This window comes from Vigna unguiculata, chromosome 4 (genome assembly GCF_037176805.1).
Source record: "Vigna unguiculata cultivar grain cowpea cultivar isolate G323 ecotype 2 chromosome 4, ASM3717680v1, whole genome shotgun sequence".
Classification (NCBI taxonomy): Eukaryota; Viridiplantae; Streptophyta; class Magnoliopsida; order Fabales; family Fabaceae; genus Vigna; species Vigna unguiculata.
Genome location: NC_140795.1, coordinates 8,370,151 through 8,393,139, shown reverse-complemented (window position 1 = coordinate 8,393,139; position 22,989 = coordinate 8,370,151). Strand labels below are relative to the sequence as shown.

The following is a 22,989-nucleotide window of genomic DNA, read 5'->3' as shown; positions in this document are numbered from 1 at the left end:
GGTAATCAAGCTTATATTGAGAACATTATTATTTGATGATAGTGCCTCGTTAAAACCTCCACGGTCAAAACCCACTTAAGGAAAAATATTGATGGTAGGAAATAGTACACATGCATAGATACATAGGAACTTAACTAAAGTAAAACTTCAAATGGGTTGCATTCCATGTTCGTGCGATTGGTCATCCGTCTAAGTCCTCCATGTAACATCTCAAAATTTATACCACAATGTTTTTAGTATGCTAACATCTAAGAAAAAATAAAAATAATAATAATACATTGCTTTTTATGTATGTCGTATCTAATCGAATAAACTATGTATATATAAATATAAAGATTATAAAAATTTATAGAAAAAAAATGGTTAAATAATTATAATAATTTTTTTCAGTTATAAAAATATATAAATTTCATGTATATATATATAAATGACTATGTGTTATGATACATATATGGGGCTAGTTAATAATTAAATTAAATAATAATAATATAAAATAACTATAAAATATATGTATATAATAAATATATATTAATGGTAGAATCTTAAACGGATAACTATATTAATTATAACAGTCTAGATGATGTACTTAGATACATTTAAACCATTATTATTCTAAAATAATAATAATAAATTAAATATCAGAATATATGTACATATAATATATATATATATATATATATATATATTAATATCACAGTGTTATAAACATTATATAATAGATTACGTTTACATTTTAAAATATATGTATATATATAATACAAGTTTATCTCTTAGAGTAAATGATGCAGGACTAACGTTCAATAACAGATAGAATTTCAATTAATAAGATTCTTATTCCTGTATTGCAAAATCTAAGATATGATAGAGTGAATTTAATGATTAAATCTTTAATGCCTCTATATAAAGAGGATAATGCACTGAAAGCAATAGGAGGGAAAGCAACAAGAAAAAAAAATTGAGAGCATAAGAAGAACATTAGATAAAAGGAGAAACGTAACTCTAAGTCTCAAAGGAGATATAAAAGTTGAATCGTGCATTTATTCAGATCTTTTTCAATCTCTGACGTAAGAGAATGAGACATTTATCATTCTATCTTTTGACTTTTATTTTTCTTATCTCCTCATAATTATTTTTATATTTACCTTTAAGTGAGGTGTCCCTAACCTCATTCTAATTTATATTTAGCTCTCGTTCCTACTTATTTATTTATATTCATCTTCAGTTGTGCACTAGTCTTATTTATTCAATTTATATTTATTCTCATTTACTTATTTAAATTTATCTCTAGTTACGTACTGGTCTTTTTTATTTATTTTAATTATTTATTGATCCTATATATTTATTTATATAATTATATGGTTTAATATTGAAATAAAATTTATGATAAATAAAGATTTGATTATTGTAGGTGGAGGTATGACCTTGGCGATTTAAACGAGTTAATATTACTCAAGATGATATGTTTTTGATTTACTTTGTTGGCCATGAGCTCATTTATCCTAACTAGTCACTACAAAATTAATCAATATCTTTATAAAGTATGATAAAATCCAGTTTTATGTATTTGAGAGAATTTTCATTTCATTTTATCTTATTATGATATGTTATATATTTTTTTATGTGATATTTGTCTCACTTCCTTATTTTATGATTATGTGTGAAAAACAAAATTTTATAACCTTATCATAGATGGTTGCTCCTAACATGCATGATCCCTTCTTTGCCGACATTGTGGCTATTTTCTAGGGGAATGCATGGCAAACCAATGTAGTGAATAATTTTGTAACATTTCAGGGAACGGAAAACTCTACCTTTACTTTTCTCTCTACTCCAAACGCGTTGATTGTCATCGAAGGACAAATCGGAGTTACGTTCTATTTACCCCCAACAGTCCAAGTGAACCTTATCCATAACCTTTTCCCTCCACTTGTTTGAAAGCCAGTGTATGAAGGGGAAACTGTAAATAAATAACATTTTTTTCCTCTTCTAGTGTAGGAAATATAAGATGTACTAAATGGTGTGGATATAAGATGCATACAGTATTGTAAATATATGTATATATATATATATATATATATATATATATATATATATATATATATATATGTGTGTGTGTGTGTGTGTGTGTGTGTGTGTGAATATTTTAAGTATAATTAGATATCATTGTATAATTTTACCTCTAAATTTTATAAGTATATTGTAGAAAATAATAATAATAAATAAATAAATAAATAGATTTTTTTTTTGTCATCACACTCCAACCTATATGTGTCATTCACAAACGCTTCATCTATTCGATAAGGTTTGCTGCCAACTTTGCCTTTGGTTGGGTTCTTAGTCTTTCTCCATACCAAATCTCCTTTGGTAAAACTCTTAGGTTTGACTTTGGCATTATATCTCTGTGCCACCATTCTTTTGCATCCTTCCTCTTTAATTTTGGCTTTTTATAACAGTTCTTGTGCCAGATGCAAGTCGATTCCCAAGCATTCATCATTCAGGTTCATGTCTTGAATCTATCTATAACAGTCAGTTCTCCTACCTCGACCGGGAGCATTGCATGGATCTGTATGTCAAGACTACATTGCTTGTCATGTTTCTGGTGGTTATCATATGGGTTGTCTCCTCAACCCCATGATGAGTGCCAAAATGTTTTTGTATGCAGAACCAATGACACTCAAAATCGTACTCTCCTAACTCAATTCGATCATCCCATCCTTCCGTATGAGTATCTTCAATCCTCTTTTGTCCCATGCGATTCTCGTTGTCTGATCGGTTACCTGTCAAAGGCATTTCGACGCTCAAGTCAGTGTTCGATTATTAAGAGTTCAATAAATGTGGTAGATGCAAAAGTAGTAAATTTCTTACTAGTACTTTGTATTTATAGGCCCTCTAGTGGGTTTTTTTTATCTTAATGATGACCTAATAATGGCCCAATTACATTTTAATCTGGTTTACCTTGATAATTCCATAATTATTATTGAATTTGCCAATTGTTTAGGGTCCATCAATATATAGTCACTATCGGACAATATGAGGCTATCACAACCGCTCGACACAATATGTACACTTACTATAACCAATTCTTTGTCCCTTGGTGTTTTGGAATGATGAATAATATGGGTTAGCCATAATTGTCATATTAAGTCAAACTTACTATATATGTTATGTGGTAGCATACATGTCATAATAAGTTTGAATTTACTATTATAGATGCTCTGCAACTTGACATAGTAAGTCCAATTTACTATAACAGGTTTTCACATTATCATAAAAAGAACGTATTTTCTATGTTTTTTGCAACTATGACACCACAATACCTCATATTAAGGCCTTTTAACTTGTCATAAATGTTTTGTGTACAATAATGATAATATCACATTAGAAGATAAATAATATGAGTTTTTTTTATATGTTAGGGACAATATTAAAGTGCTGAGGTTTTACAATTGAATTATATATTTACTTTATCTTTACATTTATAAAAAACAAAAAATATTTTTCTTAACGAATCTGGAGTTTATTTGAGAAATAAAGTTTCATTGCTTTCATAAATTTAATTTTAATAGATATAAGAAAAGGATGTTTTAAGCTCATCAATGTATTTACACTAATTAATTATTAATTTATGGGTTTAAGAAAAGGATTGGATGTCCTTTCATACTATGTTAGATGGTTACTATATTATGAACTATTTGAAGATAAATCTATGCATTTAACGTGAGATACACAACAAAAATTACCTCAAACAGTAAACATCTCAAACCATATACACCCCACTTTACATGACAAGATTTGTATCATAAGATAGAATTTTTTGTAGTACCACTAAAATTTGTATGATAAAAAATAAGTAGTACTATGTCCTATCCATCAATCTGCATTTACTGTGGAAAATTGGTTGTAATTAATTGATGTGAAAAAGGTCTGTACGAGATGTGTATATATCTTATGACAATATGATAGTGGAGTACATGTGGGGTTTCTCTATCCTCAAAACATCTTAGTTTAATTATTGTCCAAAGCAAATGTTCCTTTGACGGTGTGACGACCAATTCATAGCAACACCATTATTAGTGTTGTAGGAGAAAATCATTGTTTTCAAAGGAATCGTCATTTATAACACATCTTCACCCATCTTCTAAATACATATGTTTATGTTTGATTGAGTCCTTTAAACATGTAATAATATAACTCTTTTACCTGTTGAAATTTACATTGTTAGTTTTATAAATTATTGTTGTATATTAAGTATGAACTATATTATGTGTAAATTAAACCATTAAAATTATTACATTATTATGTTTTAAAAGAATGGAAACTAAATGAATACTTTATTAATGAGATGAGATTGAATAAGAAAAGTACATTTTTTTATGGAAAAAAAGACTTACTCCATTTAATATTTAAAAAGGTTTACATATTTTGCATGCAACTTCAGTACTTTGACTCACGTATCTAATTTTTGAGTAACTAAAATGTTTTTAAAAAATATTTGAAAGACAAAATTGAGGTTCGTTATAATTTTAAAATTTTATAACATAATTAAAAAAAAAATAGATGAAAAGAAATTGCAGCGACCCCAATACTCCTTTTTCGTTCTCTTGTCGTTTGTGAGAATTGTACATCAATCATTTAGATGTGAGAGTATCGTTGAAATTGATTATTAAATATTTATGATAAATTATTGTAGAAAAAAAAATAGACATGACATGTAATTATATAAATTTGTACAATTTCCATTTCATAAATGATAAATATGTACTTGGAGTTACAAATTTGGTAAAAGTAAACAATATAGGTTCTTATCTAAAACCAGTAAACTTATTTTAATAATTTTATTTGATTTATAGTATATTTTTTATTATTTATTAATGGGTTTGAAATTTGAAACTTGTTTGAAACATAACAAAATTAGGCTTGGATTAAAGTTTGGCAAATCCTTTCGTAAAATTCAACATACAATAATGGAACCAGTAGATGAAAAAAGGTAGTTATTTTTAAAAGTGATAAAAATTTAGAGGGGCTGAAAATTCACACTAAAAAAATGAGTAAAATAAATAATTTATAAATTTATTTTTTTAAAATTTTAGTTTGAGTATATTATTTCAATATTCATTAAATATTGAATTTTTTTAATACTTTTTATTGAAAAATTTAACAGTAATATTAAAACTAATTATTTCTAATCTCGTATACCAACTTATTAAGATTCATTGATACCAGATCTTGATGTCTTTCCATGAAAAAAAAAATCTAATAAATCATTTATTAGTAAAACTATTTTCCACGCCTCTCATATATATATATATATATATATATATATATATAATAAATACAAAGTTTTATTTGAAATTTTTTTGTTTCAAATTTTCAATAAATAAATTGAACTCAAATTAGTTAAAATTAAGTAAAAGGCAATTGATTAAAAAAAACAACTAATAATATTAGCTTAAATTTTGAAAGTAACCAAAAACAAAAACATTTATTTTAATTTTAAAACTAAAACATAGACAGAATGAACGTTTTTGCATCTTAGTAGAAAAAAATATATTAGGATAGGGTAAGTCATACCTAAACAAATGAACCTTGAATGTTTAAATTTGTTAGAGTTATTAATATAATTTAAACAGCAATTGAATCTAAAGATATTGGTTTTATATGATAATGATTTTTGTTTTGGATTCAAATATGAATGAAAAATCTTACATAAAATATAAATAAATCAAAATGTAATATATATATATATATATATATATATATATATATATTCAGAAAACTTATTTTCTAAAAGTATTTCCACAGGATGTAAAAAATTTAACATTGAAAGGATGTAGGTAATTATGGTTTGGAGATTTGTTTTTCTTGATGCAAGAATAGTAAAGGCAAAAGAACTTTGTCCCACTATAATTGAGCATGCTTCTTGGATGAGGATGAAGTGGACTTGACTTGATATCAAAAAGAAAGAAACATGATTAATGGAAAAATTTGTGTGGTTCTTTCAAAGGAGAGAGAAGAGTGACAGCTTTTACTGTTGAAAAATTTACCACTTTTGAACAAATCTAAGAGAATGGCTCTTTTTCTGAAGGAAAAGATCAATTTGAGGTAATCAGAAATTTGTTAAGCTTATCTTATTGTTCTAAAATTTGATCTTCTGTAGTAAATATTAAACTACACTTTATTATTACCAGAAACCATGTCATTATACTTCAATGTAATTGTTGATGATGTTGTGTGAATCCAAATACACAGATATAACAAAAGTAACTTAGCAGAAAGCCAACAAAGATATATTCATGAATCATGGGGTCATGGTAGAGTGGGTGGCCAAATCCATCATCAATTTCGAGTCCCCCATAAACCGCACTTCCTCGAGATTCTCACATTCTCAATACTTTTGATTTATAAATTTTGGGGTTTTGGAACTTTACTGAATGGCCAAACCCAGAGAATGTTGGATTCTTCATATATTACCATCAAATACATACGCTAATCAACTTATAGGTTAAGTTTTCTGAGCAATTCAGCACACCACAAAGCTTGTAGCTTGCAGGTGCCCATATCTAGGCAAATGCATACTGTAACAGATGAATAAAATAAGCAATGATTTTGATTTTTTTGACCCCTTTTACACCAAAACAAGAGGAAAAAAATGGCATGGTTTGATGTGAATCTGTATGATGTTCACTCACACTAGTAAAATATAGTTGTCTCTCTCATTGTCCAGTGTGATTCTTTGGCTTTTCTCACTCTGGTGTGAATAAATATAATTGTTAAAGCTCTTTTTGTTTCCTTGGCAAGTGCATGATTAAGAAGACTCAAGTGAATTGCCAATTCTGTCCTTGCCATATTCTCTCCCTGCCATGTGTCATTTGAATTTTACCTTCAATTGGTTCATTTTTAAGGGCATAACAACACATTATCTTGTTTACAGAACCTGGCTCTATGACAGGCATGCTATGCTACTTCCCTTTATATTATCAAAAGCCTGTTTTATTTTCTTGGGTCTGACACAAGATTTTTGGTGAATGGGATTCTGCACTTGCTTTGAAAATCACTGTGAAGAAACAACACTCACTCACTCATTTGAGAAAACTGTTGTTGTTATAGCCTCATTATCTTCATCCTTCAGTACTACTGCTACTACTACTACCCATCAGGTGTTTTTCCAGTACTTGTGTTTGGTTCTTGGGATATTTCAATTGAATGGGAAAGGCAAGAGGAGGAGAAGAAGCTGCTCTTTGTTTTCTGGTTTTCTTCTGGTTTTGGAGCTCTTCCAATGCTCTGCTTTCTCCAAAGGGAGTAAACTTTGAAGGTAAAGTTCAACTTTTGTCCTTTCTAGTTCGTTAGATTTGTGCAAAAGTTTAACATTCTATGTCTGAAATCAGTTCATTGAGGAGGATTTAGAACTGAGTCTTTGTGTCTCTCTTCATGTAGTTCAAGCTTTAATGGGGATAAAAGCTTTTCTTGTGGATCCACATGGTATTCTAGATAATTGGGATGGGGATGCAGTTGATCCATGCAGCTGGAATATGGTCACGTGTTCCCCTGAGAATCTTGTTGTTAGCCTGTGAGTCTTTCTTCAATCTTCTTCTTCTACATTTTCAAATAGTTTCAAAACAAGTTTAAAGCTTGTATTGGAAAATGTTTCAACAGTTTGATGAACCTGGTTCTCCTTTGTGTAGGGGCATTCCCAGTCAAAATTTATCTGGTATTCTATCTCCAAGCATAGGAAACCTGACATATCTTCAGACTGTGTAAGAATCAGAAAGCACTGTGAATTCTATAACTCTCAAGAAGGTTGTTTCTTAGTTTTATCAGTTTCGTTAGTACTGAGATAGGTGCTTTTTCACTACTTTTCAGGGTGCTGCAAAATAACAACATAACTGGTTCAATCCCTTCAGAGATAGGAAAACTTTCCAAGCTTCAAACTCTTGATCTCTCTGACAACTTCTTCAATGGAGAGATTCCTCCCTCTCTGGGTCACCTCAGAAGCCTCCAGTACTTGTAAGCATTTATGAGCTATGATTGAACCTTAGAATATATCATTCTTTCCTACCAGGTTTCTTGAGATAAATGGTTATTAAAATGGTTTCAGGAGGCTTAATAATAACAGTTTTGATGGAGAATGCCCAGTCTCACTAGCTAACATGGCGCAGCTTGCTTTTCTGTAATCTTCAACACCATTTTCTTTTTCTCTCTCTGCATTAATTTTGTTCTTTGTATTTCCAAAGATGAGTTCTTGTTTGTGATTATCTATTCAGTGACTTGTCCTACAATAATCTGAGTGGCCCTATACCTAGAATTTTGGCCAAATCCTTCAGGTAAAACTTTCTCTCTCTTTGATGACATCAATCAATGTATTTCTGTGTCTTCAAAAGGCATTAAAATTTTGTACTTACTTCACAATTCTTCTTGTTCACTTGGGTTGTTTCAGTGTTGTAGGAAACCCCTTAGTCTGCACCACAGAAAAAGAAAAAAATTGCCATGGGATGACACTTATGCCCATGTCAATGAACTTGAACAGTTCTGAGAGTAAGATCCCTTCACAATTGCTAATGAATTTCTTAAATTGAATGATTTTGACAAGCAACACTTTCTGTCATTTGTATTTTGATAAATTTTTGAAGTAATTGTACTAATGTTGGTAGCAAATCTCTTTGCTTCCATAGATGCTTTACCATCTGGTAGAACAAAGGCTCACAAAATGGTCATTGCCTTTGGTCTGAGTCTTGGATTTCTCTGCATGATAGTTTTTGGACTTGGACTTATTCTATGGAGGAGGCACAAGCATAAACAAAAGTCATTCTTTGATGTTAAAGGTATACTTCCCATCAAAAACCTTTAGTTGAAGCTTACAATTATGCATCTTCATTGTACTACAAAGGTTGTACTTGTGCATATCTCAAATTTTGAATATATTTGGTCCAATTATAATAGTTCGTCTTAATTCTGAATCACTATAGACCAGCATCATGAAGAAGTCTACCTTGGAAACTTGAAGAGGTTCCAACTAAGAGAACTCCAGATTGCTACTAACAACTTCAGCAACAAAAACATCCTCGGCAAGGGTGGTTTTGGACATGTCTACAAGGGAATTCTCCCAGATGGCACTCTTGTGGCAGTGAAGAGGCTTAAAGATGGCAGTGCAACTGGAGGAGATATACAATTTCAGACTGAAGTTGAAATGATAAGCTTGGCGGTGCACCGAAACCTCCTCAAACTCTATGGATTTTGCATGACACCAACAGAAAGGCTTTTGGTTTATCCTTACATGTCCAATGGCAGTGTTGCTTCTAGGCTCAAGGGTGAGTTCAATTGTAGACAAAATCACTTTCTTTTACCGTCCCTGACGAATTTGGATTCTTTGTTAGGTTTTCCTGTATTGTTCCTATATCGGGCCTTCAAAATATACAGATGAACACTGATTTAGACGTTTTAAGATATATTAAAAAGATTTCTAAAGTATCCACATTAGTGTATTGTTAATGGTCAATAGAGAGAACAACACAAAAAAAATCCAGTAAAAAATATGGACTCGTCCCTGATGTAAGAGGCATGGATATTTGCAGGTAAGCCAGTGTTGGATTGGGGCACAAGGAAACAAATTGCTATAGGAGCAGCAAGGGGACTGCTATACCTTCATGAGCAGTGTGATCCAAAGATAATCCACAGAGATGTGAAGGCTGCAAATATATTGCTTGATGACTATTGTGAGGCAGTGGTAGGTGACTTTGGGTTGGCTAAGCTTTTAGATCATCAAGATTCACATGTCACAACTGCAGTGAGAGGCACAGTGGGGCATATAGCACCAGAGTATCTTTCCACAGGGCAATCTTCTGAGAAGACTGATGTATTTGGATTTGGCATTCTGCTTCTTGAATTGATCACAGGCCAGAGGGCACTAGAATTTGGAAAAGCAGCCAACCAAAAAGGAGCCATGCTTGATTGGGTAAGTCTCTTTCCCTTTCTTGTTCATTTAATTTCCTTTTTCCCACTTTTGTTGGCACAAAGAGTTATTATGAGTGTGCTAAAGAGGTGAGGTAGTTGTCTGTTTAGATGAACATGGCTGCAACTTACTAAGAGTAGATTTGGCACGAATTAGTCTATCTCTGATAAAAAACCTTAAGTCAATAAGTTTATGAGTCTTCTTTTTTATATATTGTTCATGGTGTTGATTCCTATTTGATAGCTTTGAAACAATAATTAAACAAACAAACACTAGTCCTTATATACAGTATTGACACATTGACTCTCAGGTAAGGAAAATCCATCAAGAGAAGAAGCTTGAGTTGCTTGTGGACAAGGATCTGATGAACAACTATGACAGGATTGAGCTTGAGGAAATTGTTCAAGTGGCACTCTTGTGCACACAATATCTTCCTGGGCACAGGCCTCGAATGTCTGAAGTTGTACGCATGCTTGAAGGTGATGGTCTTGCAGAGAAATGGGAAGCTTCTCAAAGTGCTGACAACACCAAATGCAACAAACCACATGAACTCTCTTCATCAGATAGGTATTCTGACCTCACTGATGACTCTTCTTTGTTGGTTCAAGCAATGGAACTCTCAGGGCCCAGATGAATTTTTCGTAGTCATTTTTAGCTCTTTTACCTTCACTTTGATTTTTCTTTCTCGTTTGGGTTTCTAGCTTCCTAAAGAAAGTATATGAAATTGAAGAACATTTTGATCAATATCTTGTATGATAGAAGAAGCCTTCAAAGCTGAAAAGGGCTTTTCTTTTTGTTTTGCTTTTTCAAATGTATATATACTTATTTGTTGAAGATGAATTTGTAGTGCCAAGTTTTGTAAAGTTAAGAGAAATTAAATGCCAGGTTTTCGGTGAAGAGGTTACTAAAAATTATCTTGCTTGCCTTCTATTTTCTAATGTTTCATGATTAATATAGATTTATTAGAGATATTCATCATTTTACCATTTTTGTTAATTCTTCGTTTCGATTCCAATTTTGTAACTTTAATTTGTTTATTGGTTTAGATTTAATTGCCTATGCGAACAGTTGGAGTCGCGTAAATCATTAAAAAAAGTTTAAATAATGATTTAGTCATAGTATTCCTCCAGTTTTTTCAATTTAGTTATATTTCTTTTCCAACGGTCATAATATTTGTCAATTTTATTCAATTTGATCATTTTGACTAATACTGTTAAAATAGTTGACGGAATATGAACAGTAACTACCATGTGTCCACGTGTCAAGTTCATATCATGCCACGTGTCATTTTGTGATTTTTTTATTTTTTTTAAATTAAAATTTTTTTATTTAAAAAAAATCAAGTGTCAATCCAATATTATACTTCGGGTCAATTTTTTATATTCAATTTGTTTCTAATATTCAATTTTCTTTTCAATTTGGTCCTAATCTTTTTTTTTCTTAATTTAACATTTTTATTCCTTTCCAAATTGAGACAATATTTAATTTGTATATAAATGTTATATTAATATTTTTATTAAATTCATATTTTTATTAAATATTTTTAATTTCGAGATAGAATTAGTTTAAGATGGTCTCTTAAAATTTTAAATAAACGGTGTTATTGTCTACTTTAAAATTTTTCGTTTTAATTTTAACCAACTCTAACTCTAAATTAAAAATATTTATTAAAAATATGCATTTTAATAAGAATATCCATATAACATTTATATACAAATTAAATTTTGTCTCAATTTGGAGAAAAACAAAAATATTAAATTTAAAAAAAAAAATTAGGACCAAATTGAAAAAAAAAATAAATATTATGGCCTATGATGCACCGATACTTTAAGTCACGTATTCGTATTTGACACGTATCTGTATCCCGATACTTTAGGATATTTTACAATACTTATCAATGAAGTATCTAATTTATAAAGTTGTAGTACACTACAAGAAAACCTTTGAATAATGATCAATTTTAGTGACAAAAAATAATTAGTCACTAAATAGTGTCCAATTTAGGTACCAATTTAAAAACTAAAAATTATTGACAACTAAAATAATTCCAAAAAATATAATTGGTCTCTAAATTGATAATTAAAATAGTTTCTATTATGAATTGATTTCTAAATTGGTCACTAACATTAGCTACCAAGATTTTGACTACCAAAATAATTGGTATCTAAATAGGAAATTGGTCTCTAACATATTTTTGGTTACTAAAATTTGTCATTATTTAAGAGTTTTCTTGTAATGGTACTTCTATGATAACAATAATTTATATTTTTTTACTTTTGTATTGTATTCGTGCATCATAGATTGTATATTGAATAATTATAAAAGGCTTAAATACATTTTTCGTCCTCATTTTCGTAGTGTTTGTTGCGGATGGTCCTCATTTTTACCAAATGTTTAAAATGGTCCTCATTTTGTACATGTGTAGTAATTAGATATTTTGGGATAAATATGTGAGCTAGGTGGGTTTTGAAAATGAATTGTTGGGCAGTTGGTCAGTTGCTGCAGTTAACGTTAATAATCCACATGTATAGTACATGTATAACGTTCTAACAATAAACGTTTTTATTGGAAAAATAATTGGATACAAAAAAACAAATGGCCTATACAAGTCTTGAACCTATGACCTTCGCGTTATTAGCACGACAATCTAATCAACTAAGCTAATAGGCCATACATTTTTTCATTGTTTTATATTTATTTATTTTTAATTATATAAATTTTTAATTTTTTTTTAAATTATTTATATTTTTTAAAATTAAATAATATTATATTCACAATTAATAAAAATTAAATTAAATATTTTTTATTTATTTTATAAAGTACAATAATAAATAATTAAATATAAAATTAAATATATAAAGAAACAAAAATTATTAAGATATTTTTTATTTTCTCTCCCATTGTCTTTTGAGTTTTTCATATGTTATATTCTTCTTTCATGCTTATTTATTTTCTTTTGTTATTAAAGAAAAGTTAGATATAAACTCTGTATTTCTATCCTATTTTTTCATATTTTCTCTTTCATTATTAAATAAATAAATAAGGTAATTTTCTCTTATCTCACTTCATAGTGAACTATTTGTTTAATATTTAGCATTATTTTTTATCTCATGACCTTTTTGTATATTCATTTTTTATTAATATAGAAGAAGAAACAATGTACTATGTGATTTTTCATAGTCGATTTTTAATTGTAAGTTGATTATCATAGTTTTTTTAGTAATTATGTCTCTCAACTTTTGATTAGATTATGATAAATTATTTTTTATTCTTAAACTTACTTTTTAAATAGGTATAGTATTGAAAAACAAAAGAATAAATTTATTTTTTAAAATTGATAGAGAAACTACTGGTGAAGATGAGAACATGATAATATGATTATTTATCGCATGACAATGAAATGAAATCTTGTGAATATTTTTTGAATCAAATGCATGTTAATAAAATGGAATATGAATATTTTGTAGATAATATGGTTATTTACATAAAAAAAGTTAATTGAAAAATTTAATTATAATTCAATTATCATGAGTTTATAAATATGAAAAAACGATAGACATTCCTTTAGATATGTGTAATTTCTTTGATAATTATAAATGTACTAGATTATGTATTCATTTTTATTGAATTAGTCATAATAATATTAAATATATAAATTTTGAGTATATTATTTTGGCTCCCCCAAAAATTTTGGTGAAGATCCACCATTGCCGGTAAACTTTTTTATTGGAAAAATAATTGGATACTGACTAATTATAAAAGGAAAAAAACAAAAAAAAAACAAATAATTGTATATTGACTAATCTATTACATAATAAGAAAATAAGATATTACCAAAATTACTATATTACCCATTGTCTTTTATTGACAAGATATGATACACCGATACTTCAATTTGGGTCATGTATCAGTGTCTAACACTTTAGGATATTTTATCAATACTTATCAATGAAGTATCTAATTTATAAAGTTGTAGTACACTACAAGAAAATATTTGAAATAATGACAAAATTTAGTGACAAAAAATAATTAGTCATTATATAGTGACCAAATTGACAACTAAAATAGTTTCAAAAAAATTATAATTGGTCTTTAAATTGATATTTAGAATAGTTTAAATTATGAATTAGTTTCTAAATTGGTCACTAACATTAGCTATTAGGTTTTGACTACCAAAATAATTGGTTTCTAATTAGGATTCATACAATAACAATCATATAATTATTATATTTTTTTAAGAATTATTGTACGTTTTTCAATATTCATATATCATGTATCTATCATGTATCATATCCTATCACGCCGCCACTCCCCTCCCATCCCTTATCTTCCTCCACTCTCCTTGATGCTGCTACGCCACCGCCACTTTTCTCCCTCCCTTTTCTTCCCATTTTGAAAGTACAAGAGGTTCCATTCATGATCATGTGTTTTTTTTTATTGTTTTGTTAATTCTTGGTGTCTAATGCAATTATTTTTGTTTAGGTTCTTCACTGTGTAGGTGCAATTCATCACTCGGTACTCCAGACATTTGAAAGCCCTACGGTTCCAACTTGTTTTGCACTCCCAAGTTCATAAAAAGTTTAATTTTTTATAAATGTTTTAAATTTTTTTTGTATGTTTATATTAAAGTATGCTTTATTATGTTTAATGTGTTTTTTTTTGTATGTTTGATATATGCTGCATTATTATTTTTTTATACAATTCCTAATTATACATGCTTAATTTTTGTTTATCTAAGATTGTTATTGAATTAGTCTTAGTTTCCCGTTTGAGATTTAATAAAAAAATTATTTACTGCCTTCAAGTTTTATGAAGAAATTGTATTTTTATAAAATTAATATAAGAGGAGACAATACTAATTATGTATTGAATCTTGAATTGTTCGATTGGACAGTTTAAGAAGATTAATCTCTTTTTCATAGTTTATAGTGCATATATATATATATATATATATATATATATATATATATATATATATATATATATATTTTAATATGCATGACTTAAAATTCATGACTATTTGCAAACTATATTTTGTATTGATCTTCAAATACATATTTGATTGTGTTAGTAATCACTTTCATTTTCTGTAACCTGAAGACCAATGTGAAATGTTGGCAAAATTTCATGAAATTTAAGATATGTTGTTTAAAATTGATTTGTAGGAATAAACTAAAAAAAGTGAATCTTCTTGAATGGGATAGGGTTTCACCTTGAATACATAAGTGAGGTCCTCAGTCTTTTACATATTACTGAAATTGTGTGAACAATTTCAGTATATATACGCATGGATCGAGATTCGATTAATTCATCACGCATTAATAATGAAGTGAAGTTTATATGTCCTTGTGTCAACTTTTTGAATGGAAGAAAGTTGAAAGCAATCGAAATTAGGGGACACCTTATTTGTGATGGTTTACATCGAAGTTATACAACATGGACATGACACATCGAATTAATAAACTTCCCAACTGTCTCTTGAACTGAACCTGTTGTCGATTCCACCATGGAAGATTTGTTGGAAGAAGATAAATTAGAGGACAAGATTCACAATGTTGGTGCAAAAACTTTTGCCTTAGCATATGTGTATGAGATGATGTCTACTAATGCGGAGACTCCGTTGCATGTCGGTTCAAATAAGTTCACATGGTTTTCAGCAGTGTTAAGGCTCATGGATTTGAAGGCGATCGATGGATGGACCGATAAGAGTTTCACAAAATTATTGTGTTATTGAATGAAATGCTTCCAAATGGAAATACATTACCCACTAGTAATTATGATGCCAAGAAAGTTCTTTGACTAATACATGCATGTCCTAATGATTGCATAATATATAAGAAAGAATTTGAAGGTGTTAAAAATTGTCCGAAGTGTGGGTTATCACGATACAAGCAGAAAAATAACAATGAAAATAATGGTAAGATAGAAAAATGATGGTATCGCTTTGAAAGTAGTTTGGGTACCTTCCAATTGTGCCTATACTTAAGTGTTTGTTTGCAAACTCAACACCTTAGATGCCATGCACATGAGAGAAGGTGTAACAAATTGCTTCTTTATCCATCTGATTATATGCAATGGAATAATATTGATATGAATTCCCCCAATTAGGTCAAGAATGTAGAAATCTTCGGTTTCTTTAGCTAGCAATGGATGAATCCATTTGGTAATTTAAGTATCAACCACAATCATTGGTCCGTTATATTATTTATTACAACTTATCTCCTAGATTGTGCATGAAGCGAAAGTACATGATGTGTTCTATGATGATATCTTGTCCAAGGAAGTATGGAAATGACATAGATGTTTATCTCAATGCACTAGTTGAAGACTTGAAGTTGTTGTAGGTTGATAGGATTGAAATATTTGATGTGTTTGCTTCTTCAAATTTCATGATGCATGCAATGTTATTTTGTACCATTAATGAATTTCCAACTTATGATAATTTGTGAGGGTAAGGTGTCAAAGGTTATAAAACATATCCTATATGTGAAGAAAACATTTTAGCTCATCAATTAAAAACAAAAGGAAGAGAGTATATCTAAGTCATTGGAGATTTGTACAATTTAATAATCCTTATTGAAGGTTAAAAAAAACATTTAATGGACATCAAGAGAATGACGATGCACCAACTCTATTGACTAGGCTTCAAATTCATGAAAAAGTTAACAAAGCACCATGTATTCGGGAAAACGTCCAAGAAGTTATCTATAATGAGCCATTAGAAGAAAAAATAAATATTCTTTGATCTTCCATATTGGTCAAGTTTGAGGTTACACATTGCATAAATGTAATGCATGTAGAGAATATTGTGTGTGATATCTTGATTAGTACACCACTTAACATTTAGGGAAAGACAAAAGATGGAGTAAATGCTTGTTTGAATTTGCTTGAATGAAAGATCCGAGAAGACTTATCACCAAGGGAGGTTGGTAAGAATACTTACTTTTCACCTACATATTACACTATGTCCAAACAAGAGAAGATAAGTTTTTTCCTTTGTCACTATATAAATTGGTACTTAAATTGGTCACTATATAGTGACTAATTATATTTTTTTTTTCATAAAATTGGTCATTATTCAAATATTTTCTTGTACTATACTATGATTTTATAAATTATATACCTCATTGATAAGTATTGATAAAATATCATAAAGTATTAGACACGAATACGTGTCAGACACGGACACGTAACCCAAAATAAAGTATTAGTACATCATAGCACGTATCGTATATGTGCATCATAGATTATGACCAAATCGAATATAAAAAATTGACTTTGACATGTTGCATAATATTGACTTGACACACGTGACATAATGTGAGCTTGACACATGGACATTACCGTTAACTATTTTAACGGTGTTAGCAGAAATGATCAAATTAAATAAAATTGACTAATATTATGACAAAATTAAAAAAACCGAATGAACCAAATCATTATTTAAATCTTAAAAAAATTAATTGAACTTTTGCTTCCTTCATATTTTGAGTGTTTGTCTAAGTGTTCTTTAATTTTTTTTTATTTAAACAGGTTCTAGATAAAATAATGTTTTAGGGAATAAACTTTGTGATACTCATTTCGTTCTTACACAAATATTTTATATTTTTTCTGTTGTCCTTTTATGTAATAAGTTTTACATTTAAAATTAAAAAAAGTACACAATCAAAGAATATATTTAATAACTTAAATATCGTTCGATTCTCTATTGTGTTGTTGTGTGTTGTACCTTTAAATATATTTTAATATTTTATATATTTAGATGAGTGTATTTTAAAGACATCTAAGGAAAATAACAACAAAATCAATAAATCATCTTAACTCGCGTCGCGAGTAACATCACCAACCACTTTGTCTTTAATACATGTTTTAAGCTACCACTATAACAATTTATAGTTTTGACCACACTAAAATAACGGCTAAATAAATATAGCCTAAACATATAATAAACAACATTTTTTATAAATGATGTATAAATATAATGAAAGTCCATGATTATATAATTGTTGCTTTAAACTATGTGGGCAAAACTAGTAAAAATGTGGTCTAAAAACATAGGTAAGGTATAAAATCAACATGTAAAAATGTTGTCTATTGTGAGAATTTTAAGCAACCGTTTTAAAAATATTGTCATACTAAAAACCGTTGTCTATTATCTATAGCTACACTCACCTATACCACGCCTAAAAAATTGTGGTCTAATCTTTAAACCACGGTTTTTATAATTTATATCATAATTTTATGCCGTTGTCTAAAGTGATTTTTGTTGTAGTGTACTTAATGTTTTCCAACATTTTTAAATAGTTTAAGAAATATTTTATTTAATTTAAAAATATTATTTGTATATTAACAACAAAAAATAAAAATACTTTAATAGTACATATTATTTTAACACATCTTTATATTATTAGATAAAACTATAAACGGAAAATAAATAGACTCATCGTATATTTGATTTAATAACATTTGTCTCGGTAAAAGGTAGGTTATTTAAAATCAACCTAATTTCAAACTTATTTTCATGGATAACTTTCTACCACTTCATTTTTCTATTATGCTCCATTACCGGATTTGAATTTCTATTCCCTCAAATTAAAAGACAAAGCTCTCTTTTGAACTCTTCCTCTTTTATGGGAAGATTTTCGTCTATATCATACTAAGTTTAAAACAAATGTTATATTATATTTAAATAAATTAAATAAATAATTAATAAAATAAATGAAATTAACACGTGTCAGCATTGTATATATGTCATCAGATTAAGATTAAGAGCCTACCTGGAATGTCGTTTGCACATCATCACACAGTTATCCGTGTTCAAAAATAAGGATGAAAACCATGAGTTTTGAATGCATGAGGATCAAAATGATTTTAGGTTTACAAGAAAAACCATTTTCAAATTACCATAATAGTACATGTATAAAAAGTATAATTAACCCTTTAAAATATGTACATATCTAGATTGGGAAGATTCTTTTATTAATAATTCTTGTTTCATTTTATTTAAAATTAATTTATAGATAAGTTAAAACTAAAGATTTCAAAAATTATAAATAAGTCTTAATTAATAAAAATTAGTTTCAAATTTTTTTCGTATTTTTTGTTTTTTAAGTCCTTTAAAGATTAGCTCATCAAAACATATTCTAAATTTTACATTTTAAATTATATAATTTGTAATTCCTTTTCGGTTTACGTAATTAAAATACATTTTATAATATATAATACACTTTTGAATTACATAATCTTAAAATTTATTTTAACTTATACAATGTAAACATATTTTTAAATTTTGTAATTTAAAATATATTTTTAATGTATTTAAAAAAGTAGAATACGTTCTTGTTGCACAATCCTTAATACATTTTTAAATTCTTTATTGTAAATGTCACAATATAAGATACTTTAAAAACCTATTAATAACTTTTCCACATCTATAAAGGTGCAGGAAGAAGACATTATGGTGCTAATAGAAATAACCTTAGTCATCAACAATTAGATTACATTTATTTGGTATTTTATTTTTGTTTCGTAAGTCACATTGTAAACAAACCTAATGTGTTGTGGGCCTAGCCCAATAGCTACCAATTTAAGGTCAAAACAGTGAAGCGTTAAAGTGCGAATTAGGGTTTTGTTTTGTGTTTGTGAGACCGGTGAAGGGTTGTGTGTGAGAGAGGGGAAAACATGAAGACGATTCTATCTTCCGAAACGATGAACATTCCCGACGGCGTGAGCATCAAGGTTCACGCGAAAGTGATCGAGGTGGAAGGACCCCGTGGAAAATTGGTGCGAGATTTCAAGCATCTCAACCTGGATTTTCAGCTCATCACCGACGAGAATGGCAAGAAGAAGCTGAAGATCGAGGCCTGGTTCGGATCTCGCAAAACCTCTGCCGCCATTCGCACCGCCCTCAGCCACGTCGACAACCTCATCACCGGTGTCACCAAGGGCTATCGCTACAAGATGAGGTTCGTCTATGCTCACTTTCCCATTAACGCCAGCATCGCCAACGACAGCAAATCCATCGAAATCCGAAACTTCCTTGGCGAGAAAAAGGTTTTGTTTTTAATTTCTTATTTATTTTTTATTTAAACATGCTTTTTAGTCGCTTACAGTAACCTAGTTTTGAATTTGTTATTTTTATTTATTTATTTTATTCTCCATATTTGTTTTGTTTTCGGCCTTCCAAATTTAAAATCACTAGTCCTTAATATTCATATTCAGAATAGCATTTATTTTACAGAACTTTCAAAGTGTTTAGTAGTGTTATACACAATTATAGTTTCTTGGTAGATAATATGAAGCCTTCCCTCCCAATGTTGCAGAAAAGAAATTCCAGGAAACGACCGAGTTAGATTAATAATCTTGTTTTGACTAGCAAAAAAAATCATTTTTAATGTATGATTTTGACCTCTCTCGAGTTAAAATTTTGCAAATCAGGTTCACAAGTGTTGTATTTATATGCTTTATTTTTCTTGTAATTTCCGATTTTATAGTTTAGGTCTTTAGGTATCTTATCTGTGCTATTTTTGCTTACACTCATAGTTTTGTTAGTATTTACTTTAAGAAGTTTTGATGTTTTGGATATCAAAATATGTGATTTTGGTCTTTGAAGTTAAAATGATGCATACTAGGTTTCCATATATTGTATTTGCATGACTGTAGTCTTCCGATTGCTTAAATTTGATCTGAGGGTATACAACTGCTGTGCGATTTTCATTTACTTCAACTTTTGGTTAAATATTTGATTTAGAAATTTGCAATCTTAATCTTCTACGGAAACATGTTTCTAAGTATTGTATGCTAGATCTTAACGATTTGGACGTCTTTGCCAATGGTTGATGACGAACTTTCTTGATAAAATTTGGTTACAGGTGAGGAAAGTGGATATGCTTGACGGTGTGTCTGTTGTTCGATCTGAAAAGGTGAAGGACGAGTTGATTTTGGATGGAAATGACATAGAGCTTGTTTCCAGGTCTTGTGCTCTCATTAACCAGGTATGTTTATGTCATCTCTCCCAAACCCTTCTCTAATTTACTATTGTTTAGATTTTAATTGTGTTTGTCATTTGTTTGCTCTGCTACAGAAATGTCATGTTAAAAACAAGGATATTCGGAAGTTCCTTGATGGTATTTACGTCAGTGAGAAGGGAACAATACTAGTGGAAGAGTAGACCATGCTGCTTTTGTTTTTTAGCCTGGACATCTTTTTGGTGGCTATCAGTTTGAGATTTGATTTACAATTTTTGTGTTGGTTGACTTTCTTATGGAAATGTTTTGCTTTAAATTTACTGATCCAACATGCTTGGAATGAAAAATTTGCTGAAATTTGGTAATTTTTGTAGTGAGAGATGAATGTGGTTGATATGCTGTCACAATGAAAAGTTGCATTATCATGATGGGATTGATACAATTCTAAAAAACTATTTTTGGAAGAGTATTAAGATTACTCATTCAGTTTTGGATCAAAAACATGAAAACGAAAGCTGTCTCTGGTTTTGGATCTTAAAAATCAAAACATTTGTTTTGAAGCAATTTATGGAGTGTATGGAGGAGTTATTTTATACGAGAGTGTCTCTGATTTTTCATAAATTTATTTTTGCCCAACAAGGGAAGTGACTTGCCCAATGATGAAGCCCTTGAGTAAAATTCTAACAAAATTCACCTGGTGAATCCAAACATTGTCTAGTGACGTAACCAACTTATGCTGTCTAGATGTTCATAAAATTATTTTTCACTCAACGACAATAACATTCACCTAACGATGCAAATCTCTAAGAGCCAAATCCATTAGGCTTGCCTAGTGAATGTATCGATTAAATATCTTTCTGGAATTAATTTTTTCAATCTTGCCCAGTTGGTGGTGGCTCGCCCATCAAATATTGATAACTAGCATTATCATTGCTTTTATTTTGTTTAATTTTATCTTTTATTCATATTTTTATTATTAATTTTTAGATAATAAAGGTCTTTATTTAATAAATTGGGAAATAGAAATATTTAATTATTATTTGTGTAGATAAGTGAAAATCATTCAAGATCGTAGAATATCTCAACAAAATCAATACTGATACTTCAATTACAAAAGTCACGTACAAATTTTACATTCAGTCCATTTATGAAAGTCTTTAAATAAAATTTTATGAAAATTAAAATATTTATTAAATTTGTAAACATTAATAAAACTTAGTTGATAAAGTTTTAAAATATTTTTCTTAATTTATTAATAAAAGTTATAATACATTATTTCATCAAAATCATAAAAAAAACAAAGATTTAACTAATAATAATAAAATTTTAATATATACACTCCGCATATAGTTTAAAAAGTTTAAAATTTTCAAATATATAAATATATTAATTTAAAAAATTTACAAAATTTTAGGAGAACCATGACCCTTTTAGTTCCTAAAAAGATATGTCATTGTTACATAAATACTAGACTAGGAATTAGAAATATATTATTTTAATAATAAAATAATTGAGGTGTAATTTATTAGAGCCTACTTCTAATATGTAGTTATTTTCTAGATCTTTATATTATTTACATTTTAAAATCAAAAATGAAAAAAAAAAAATTTGAATGTTAAAAACAATTCCGCACTAATTTCAATATAACAACACATTACAAATCATTCACATGCTTCAGCAACACATCCACCTTTATTAATTTTATTTTCTTAAAGGATATAAAGGCACAAAATGTCACTTTACCATAATATTATATAATAACTCTTACAAGATCAATTAGTACCAATCAGATTGTTGATTCACTTGACTGCATCATATATCCATAATCATGTTAGATTAAACATATACTTTTTTATCTTGAATTTGCTCAACTCATTGAATCTGACTAAACGGGTCAATTCTATACATGTTTTACAATAATGAATAGTGAATATTTAATAAGACTAAACCTATGCAAGATTATACACACGATAGAGAGAGATTAATATTTAAGTTAAGTATTGCAACATGATATATTTGTTCTAATTAATGTGATATTAATAATTTAGGAGAGTATCTTAAGCACTTAATTAACTT

General features: G+C 28.8%; 2 protein-coding genes across 2 annotated transcripts; both read left to right on the top strand.

The window, feature by feature from the left end:
* The first annotated feature begins 6,912 nt into the window (after window positions 1-6,912).
* On the top strand, window positions 6,913-10,857 carry LOC114182361 (protein CLAVATA3 INSENSITIVE RECEPTOR KINASE 5-like). The gene is made up of 11 exons (XM_028069229.2): window positions 6,913-7,312; window positions 7,435-7,567; window positions 7,683-7,754; window positions 7,861-8,004; window positions 8,096-8,167; window positions 8,262-8,321; window positions 8,435-8,532; window positions 8,670-8,819; window positions 8,964-9,305; window positions 9,570-9,949; window positions 10,257-10,857. Exons 1-11 carry the CDS (start codon window positions 7,204-7,206, stop codon window positions 10,578-10,580), a joined length of 1,884 nt encoding a protein of 627 aa, XP_027925030.1. The 5' UTR covers window positions 6,913-7,203; the 3' UTR covers window positions 10,581-10,857.
* An 8,701-nt stretch (window positions 10,858-19,558) lies between these two features.
* On the top strand, window positions 19,559-21,278 carry LOC114182327 (large ribosomal subunit protein uL6-like). The gene is made up of 3 exons (XM_028069185.2): window positions 19,559-19,999; window positions 20,818-20,940; window positions 21,030-21,278. The coding sequence occupies exons 1-3, from the start codon at window positions 19,628-19,630 to the stop codon at window positions 21,114-21,116; spliced, it is 582 nt and encodes a 193-aa protein (XP_027924986.1). The 5' UTR covers window positions 19,559-19,627; the 3' UTR covers window positions 21,117-21,278.
* Window positions 21,279-22,989: the final 1,711 nt, after the last annotated feature.

What these genes read in the sequence shown, in the direction of transcription:
- LOC114182361 (XM_028069229.2), top strand. Translation starts at nt 7,204, where the DNA reads ATGGGAAAGGCAAGAGGAGGAGAAGAAGCTGCTCTTTGTTTTCTGGTT. An exon ending in CTGACATATCTTCAGACTGT is followed by an intron (nt 7,755 to 7,860) that starts GTAAGAATCAGA and finishes ACTACTTTTCAG; the next exon opens with GGTGCTGCAAAATAACAACA. An exon ending in CTCAGAAGCCTCCAGTACTT is followed by an intron (nt 8,005 to 8,095) that starts GTAAGCATTTAT and finishes AAATGGTTTCAG; the next exon opens with GAGGCTTAATAATAACAGTT.
- LOC114182327 (XM_028069185.2), top strand. Translation starts at nt 19,628, where the DNA reads ATGAAGACGATTCTATCTTCCGAAACGATGAACATTCCCGACGGCGTG. An exon ending in ACTTCCTTGGCGAGAAAAAG is followed by an intron (nt 20,000 to 20,817) that starts GTTTTGTTTTTA and finishes ATTTGGTTACAG; the next exon opens with GTGAGGAAAGTGGATATGCT. An exon ending in CTTGTGCTCTCATTAACCAG is followed by an intron (nt 20,941 to 21,029) that starts GTATGTTTATGT and finishes GCTCTGCTACAG; the next exon opens with AAATGTCATGTTAAAAACAA.